This window comes from Melospiza georgiana, chromosome 4 (assembly GCF_028018845.1).
Source record: "Melospiza georgiana isolate bMelGeo1 chromosome 4, bMelGeo1.pri, whole genome shotgun sequence".
NCBI lineage: Eukaryota > Metazoa > Chordata > Aves > Passeriformes > Passerellidae > Melospiza > Melospiza georgiana.
In genome coordinates, this window is record NC_080433.1 from 66,183,308 (window position 1) to 66,190,715 (window position 7,408).

The following is a 7,408-nucleotide window of genomic DNA, read 5'->3' on the forward strand; positions in this document are numbered from 1 at the left end:
GCATGAAACAGGAGAGACCTCACAGCAGCCTTTGATGCCAGCCTGACCTAGGAATGAAATACTTGTTTTAACTTGAAAATGCACAGCATCCACCCCAGCTTTCCTGCTCCATCACAGAAACAAGGGTTGGGAAAGGACTCCCAGAGCACACGCAGGCAGGTCCTGACTGCTTTGTGAATGACTCATAAGGAACACTGTAAACTGAAAGTAAATGCAACATGTTTTATTTCAGATTGGAATAAATTACAACTGTAAAGCATATTTTATTGCTTTATAAATTGTCTGCTCTTAAAAGGCATTAATATCAAACATAAACAAAACAAAGACACATTTGATTAACAGTTCAGTTCTCCTAAGCTTCAAGAACAGCTCAGTAGGGGGATTTCTTTATATGATTGGCTCAGAAATTTGACTTTGACATGCATTATCACCATTCATAAGTTTGAGTGGACTGTAGATGTGTTCATTTGCTTTAAGATATAACTTTCTCTAAAATATCCCATTCAGTACCCAGTCCTTCATTCCCTACTCAAATACAAATGCCACTGCTTTTGAAAAATTCCTTTAAACATATGTGAGGTTTTCTGTCCCTGCAGAAGGAGGACTTCCAAGTCCAAACCAAGAATGAGTCTGACCCCAAAACTAAGTAAGAAACAAAGTCCTCCCAGGTTAAAATAGTGAAATCCCTCGCACAAAAATTGTGTCCTTTCATTCTGAACATTCTTGCAAAAACACTGTGCATTATCTGAACACACTGAAGTGAAGAACTCATATTTTTGTTGTACAGATCCCACCTGCCTGAAGCAGGTACGAATGTTGCCCATCACCTGTGCAAACAGACTTGTAGGTGCAAACAGCCCCAGGCAATCCAGTGTGCCCTGAGCCCAGGGCAGTGAGAGGGTGTGCTCAGCACTGGGCAGAACCCAGCCCTGAATGCACAGACACCATGATAGGGTCTGGCCAGCTCCAGACAGGTATGACAGGCAGAAAGGAGGCCAAAACTCACTTCCTCAGCCTCCTGGGGAGCCACAGCTCCTCAACACCAAAAAGGGAATGGACATTCATAAGCAGCTCTCATTGCACCACAAGAAAGCTTCCACCAAGGTATCCTGTCCCACTCTGACCCTCTTGCATGGCCAGGGCCATGTGCTGCCCATGCCCTGGCTCCAGAACAGTTCTCCTGAGCCATTCCAGACCAGGGAGCATGCACCTCTGCTAGGCTGGGCCCAAAGCAGCACAAAATGAGCTGGACTATGCCCTGTAAAACTCTCCAGAAACAGAAACGGAGACTCCAGTCTCAACTGGCCCTTGGAACAGCACAGAAAGTTTGCAGAAAATACCTCCAGGGCAGCTCCTCTTCCTGCCACAAAACTAACTTGAAATATAACAAGAAATTCCTTCTAAAACCAGCCAGGTGTCACTCAGGAAGTTCCTGTTTAGAGAAGTGTTTTTTCTCAGAGCGGCCTCTAATGTTCTTGCCATGCCTACAGGAACACAAAGAGCTGAGTGAGGTGCTGGAGTATTTTACACCATACAGCTGAATGGGAATGGTTGTCTATTACTGGATCCAAGAAATAAATGTTGAACTTCAAAGAAAATACCATGAGATTGATCCAGGTCTGAATTCAGTTTTCATCAAAATTTCATAACATTAAAATTTATAACATCAAAATTTCAGTAACATATATAAATTTCATATGTTTTATGTATAATATCATTAAAAAAAACAGCAGCAAACAAACTTTCTTCTACTAAGCATGGTTTCCTCAGAAGAGATTTGTTTTGTGCCATGAGGGATATCCAGCTTTGATCTCTGTAAGGCATACAGCAGATTTCAGGTGCTGCCTTTAATGGCTCCCAGCAAGTCAAACACAGGGGCAGAGCTTTGGTGGGATATCTGGAGCTGTGCCAAACTGGGCCAATTCTTCAGCACCTTTCAGTATCCCACTCATTCAGGGAGTGGATAAGCCTGGTTTAGTTCCCAGCCACAGGTTAAAGTGCTTAATGGAGAGGTGGGGAACAGCAATGCCCCTTGCTCCACCTCAGGTCCTGGCTTGGGAAAGGCTTGTGGGAAAGTGGCTTTGGGGCTGCCTTGTGCTAGCAGGATGCTCTGCAGCTGGGACAAGGGGATGTGCATGGTGTGCCCTGATTCATCTCATCCTAGAGAAACATCAATCAGAAACCTGCAAGCTTTTACACTCATCAGTCATCTCAGTTATGCTCACTGAGAACAGATTCTTGGCTGACTTCTTTTTTTCCTTAGCAGTGATGAATTTTGCTTTGAAGATGAGAAAGGGGAAAGCTCACCTCGAGGGAGAGGAACAAGCACAGACATTTGCAAATTAAAATGCACACACTTGTCAGGCACCCCAGCAGTGACCTCCATCTGTGCCTTACGACACAACATCTTATTATCTTGAACCTTCATTTTTCAGCCTTTTCAAAGGTTCCTAGGAGCATTCCTTTCTATATCAGTGAGATGTCTCAGGGGGCTCTACAGGAAAAAACTAATGAAAGGAACCAACTGTTGTCACCAGGGTAAATTACAGGGTTACATTCAAGCTACACACACTGGAGGGAGCAGACTTGCTCCATTTTCTGGTGCAAATGCCATACCAAGCAGTGAGCTGAGCACACTGAGAAGGAATATGGGCTAATGGTTAGTGCACTGGACTGGGATTTGGCAGATGGAGGTAATTCATCTTCCTCTTTTTCCTGATGCAATCAGAAAAAAAAGAAGCAGGTTATATTAACATTAGGGTGCTCAAACATTTCCAGCTCAACAAATGCCCCTAAAATATTTATCCTCTCCAAACAGCTCTTAGCAGTTTATGCACTGCCTCTCAGACTAAGAACAAGAGATAGAAATCTTCTAAGGAATCACACATTTCTAGGGAAAAAAAAAACACCAACAAACTTCAGGATTGCTACATCTTGGCTAAAGCTCATTTGCCCATCTGCAAAGGTTCTTTCCCCTCCTGATCTTCACTCCTGAGCTGCCCCTTTGCTGTGCACTTGCACTCAGAGAGAACAGGACCTCCTAAATACATTCACATCTTCATTTCTAATTCTCCAGCTTTTGCATTCAGCAAGGCACTCGGGCCAGCACTGTCTCAGGGTCTCAGGCAGTTCTGTTAAAGCACATTCTGACTGACTGGGGACCTGAGCTGAAAAGCTGATGGGACAAGCAGTGAGTGCATCTGAAAGCAAGGCTGTTACCCAGTCCATTTGCTCACAGGGAGGGCAATGTTCAGTCACTCCACCAAAATATGGCAGGTATATTTATTAGTGGTTACCAAATGCTCTAACTTTTCACAGACCTTTATAAGTGCATTTCATTTGGCAGGATAGCCATGCCTGAGAATTCAGCATATTGTTAGAAACTGCCATTTGCTTCTCCTACAGTCCTTCCCACCACAAAGTGTCTCATGGAACAAACAAGTGTCTATACTGTGATTATGCCAAAGGAGGAACTGGGTCAGACATGGGTGCCAGCTGGATTGGACCCATAGAGAAGATGAATGATTTAGTCAAGCCAAAACTAAGTCACTTGATGCCAGGCCCAGTGCTCCATCCACACCACCAGAGGTTACCAAGTAAGGGACAAAAATAATCCCCTGAAGGAATTGATGTATCATGAAGGGCAAAGAGCCTCTGAAGCTATGTGTAATGGCATAAAGCACAAGTACATTACATGTTCAGCTCTGTCCCTGCTTCTCTGTCATGAGGGCAGTGGCTTGCTCAGACAGTTGTCTTCTGGTCAGCCTATTACATTATTTCCTATGGAAATGCAGGTAAAGGCATGTATACTATTCAGTAGTAGAACAGAAATCTTGTTTTACACGGGCTGAGAGAATGTTCCTTGTACCCAAATGAGATTTTTGCATGCATCTGCATACTCACCCAGAGAGTGCCCCTGCTGTGCTCCATGCCTGAGTGTCATGCCCGGCTGCTCTGCGTAGCAGGCACGTCATTCGCACACAGAGACCGGTACAAGAGCACATTCTGCAGGCCAAGTCCCAGGCAAAAATTCACCTACAAACCCTAAGAGTGTTGGTCGTTTCTTGCAGTGAATTGGGCTTTCACTAGGAATTAACATAAGCTTTAATGACTAATCTTATACTCTGTGCACTTGCTTATTTTCTTTTCACAGTTCAACCACTTTCCTCCCTAATACTAAAACACTGAAGTCTTACATAGCATTCAGAGCATTATTTTCTGCTGGCTGTGTTTTGCTATGCTCTAAGCCTCTGTCGCAATGCATGCAAAGGATAATGGCTGAATTTGTAATGCTTTTAACTAAAAAAATATTTTTAAAAACATAAACCATAAATTATTTATTCTTCTTTGTCCATTGTTTTAAGCACTGAATCTTCTCCGAGGATTTTACACAGTTCATTGAGTCTCTGCTGCATTTTAGGAATTCCTGCAAGCTGGGATTCCAGTCTCTGTTTTTCCTCACTCAGGGACAAACGGATAGCGGTGTCCAGCTGCTCGAAACGCCAGCCCCCTTGTCCATCAAACTGCAGCAAGTGAGTGTGGTACTTCCTGCAGCAGAAATTGAAACATTAGCAATGGCTCAGGGAAAAGATGCTTCCTTCTTGCATGCAAATTTGGATGTATGTGTCTCTTTTCAAAGGTGTCTCTAAGGAATTTGAGCCGTCCAGCTCTGGATCACTGGGTAAGACTTTTTTATTCAAAGACTCGTGATCCCAGGACACTCTTTCATAAGGGATTTGGGTATTTCAAAGCCTGTCACCAGGACTTCCCCAGGCCAATAGTGAAATTCAGCGGGTGCCAGCTGGAAGCAGCAACACGGGTGTGAGCTCCCAGCAGGGGCAATCATTGCCTCTGCAGCCCAGGCTCTGAGCCCCTTTCCTGCAGGGATGCTGGCAGGAGTGGGCAGCAGGGCCATGGAAGGTCCACTCATCACCTGCTGTCCCTCTTACTGTCTCCTTCTCAGAAGCATTGTTGGCAGCTACAGCTGCCTTCACTACAACTTTATCAGATGCCTTTTTCCCCAGGAGCTAGAACAGCAGCATCAGACAAGGTTCATTTCTCCCTCAGGAATTCTAATCCCAGTTTTTTTATTTACCTCCCTTTCTGATAGATATCTTACCTCCTTAGCAGCAAATACAGTGAAGCAGGCATGATGCACCCGATCCTACTGATAAAACTCAAGTTTGTTTAAATTACACCTCAGTTTGTTCCCCTGTGTCTTATAAGGTTGGCTTAAGGTAACTTTATTCCTAAAACATGGTTCAATTTGCAAGGGGCCAAAATAAAAAAGTCTCTATAGGAGTAACAGATCTTTCAGGGAGTATCAGGGTGTGTGCATTGAAAATATTCAAAGGTGTACATGTGGAGTTTGTCAGGACCTGACAAAACATTTTTCAGGAGGTGCCAGAGGAAGGGCAAAGAGTTCCCTCAGAGCTGCTGGTATGACTGTGTAATTTATAACTATAAATTATAGGAGGTAAAATGCATCATAAAACACTGACTGTAAGTCTCATCCAGGGAATGTGAGAACTTTAGTAAACTCAATGGCTTATGACAAGGGACTGAAAAGAGACTCATCTCCAGACTAATATCCACCACTTCTTGCCTATTGTCCTTTTTAACCCATCCTTCTATTTTTCCACCACCAAACTCCCAAAAAATCAAGAAGCCAAATGCTGCAGATAGAGGACACAATTGTTAAAAATACAAACATAGTATTCCTGTGGAAGAATGTAGAAGTTTAACCACTTGCAATGTTTCCCATCTTCTCCCTGTACTGGTAAAACTCCCCCAGGACACCTCATGTATCTAGTCACCTTTACAGAATAATCTGGTGATACCTGTTGTGGCTGTGGCATAGCCTAATTAATTATCTCTTAGACATTTGCATATTAATTACTGAAACACATTAGAAAAAGAGGAGGCATGGATAAATACCTTTCAAATAATGAAAAAAAATCTATGTTAAATTAATTTACATCACTACTGTTGTAGACAACTTATCTTAGAAACTGCAGTAGATATTGACTAGACAACTGCCCCAGCACAAAGAATAAAGACCAATCCACTGCTTGTCAGAGAGCTAAAAGCAAGGAGCATGATACAGCCCTGCATATACTTACCAAAGAGAAGGTCTGTGTGTTATGGAAAGCAGGGATATCCCAGCAGCTTTTGCAGCTTGGAATATCTTTCCTTCGACATCAATGCTCACAGCACTCGTACATTCATCCAGCAATGCATATTTTGGCCTTTTAAAAGTAGATAAAGAACATTATTCTTCTAGGTTTTAGACAGTACTCCCATGTACAAGGTTTAATTGAAAGAACAACAGGAAGTAGAGAGCTATTTTTGCCAGACAGCTGTCCCTTATTTACAGCTGGAAGCTGGCTAGAAACAACATGAAGTTTCCATGCATTATTCAGGTGAAAAGACAACTTCCAGGAAAAATGGGGTTTATTTCCTGTCCCATTTGAGTACACAGTGATCTAACTGCTATGTCCTAGTCTGACCTAGTATTATTTTGTACTCATCAAGTCATGCAGTAGCTAAAGCCAGCTTGAAGCTTCCTATCCACTGCTATGTAAGGACTGGCTTTATGTGCTTGCCGTCTCCAAAATCAAAAATGGTTAAGGAGCTTGGCTTTCAAACTCCAAGAGCTTCTTGCAACAGTCCATCACACTTTGGGAACATTTGTAGGAGGGAAGATGCTTGTACCTGAGATGTTACAGAATGAAATATCTGAAAAAGGTAATGCTATGTTGCCAAAAGCAAAGCTTAAGAAGACCAAAACCAAAGACAGAGCTTGAATGAATAAACAACAAGATTTATGCAGGTCCTATGCTAGACAGTGCTGCATATTGCATGCAGATTATAGTCTACCACTGCTCAAACTGTAACAGGATCTGCAAAGCTCCTTCTCATTTTCAAATGCTTCTTAAGGAATGAACCATAACACTTACTTGTGGTAAAACATCCGGGCCATGCCCATCCTTTGTTTTTCTCCTCCTGATAAGACATCTTTCCAATCCATGATAGCATCCCAGCCTTTTTAAAAAAATGCAAACAAAAATGAGTCAGGACAATATAAGTTAATGTAAGAAATGCAGCTTCACTTGCAGCACTTCTGCAATCTCTAACCTGAATCATAAAGAGCATTTCAACTGCAGAAGAGACAGTTCAGGCTACTGAATCACATCTTCTGAAATACCTCAATGCCTATCCACTGGCAATCAACTGGAAAAATGTCCCTTATATCATGACAAATTTGAAAGTGAAATTTAGACTTTTTGGTCATATAGATATTTTCAAAAAACTTTATTTACCACCTCTTTGAAAAAAAAACTCTTTGACTTGTATATAACTAGTAATTTTATTCTGTCATACTTGTTTCATGGAACATTTCATACTT

The 7,408-nt window shown here is 42.3% G+C and overlaps 1 protein-coding gene across 2 annotated transcripts in view; it reads right to left on the reverse strand.

Moving 5' to 3' along the window:
• Positions 1-205: 205 nt before the first annotated feature.
• ABCD2 (ATP binding cassette subfamily D member 2) overlaps positions 206-7,408 on the reverse strand; it is a 43,097-nt gene continuing 35,894 nt past the window's right edge. For both annotated transcript variants that reach the window (XM_058022622.1, XM_058022621.1), the window contains exons 8-10: positions 6,960-7,044; positions 6,123-6,248; positions 206-4,548 (exon numbers count right to left, since the gene is read on the reverse strand). In XM_058022622.1, the coding sequence (XP_057878605.1) occupies positions 4,338-4,548; positions 6,123-6,248; positions 6,960-7,044 (422 nt within the window). In that variant the 3' untranslated portion in view covers positions 206-4,337. The remainder of the gene's footprint in view (positions 4,549-6,122; positions 6,249-6,959; positions 7,045-7,408) is intronic.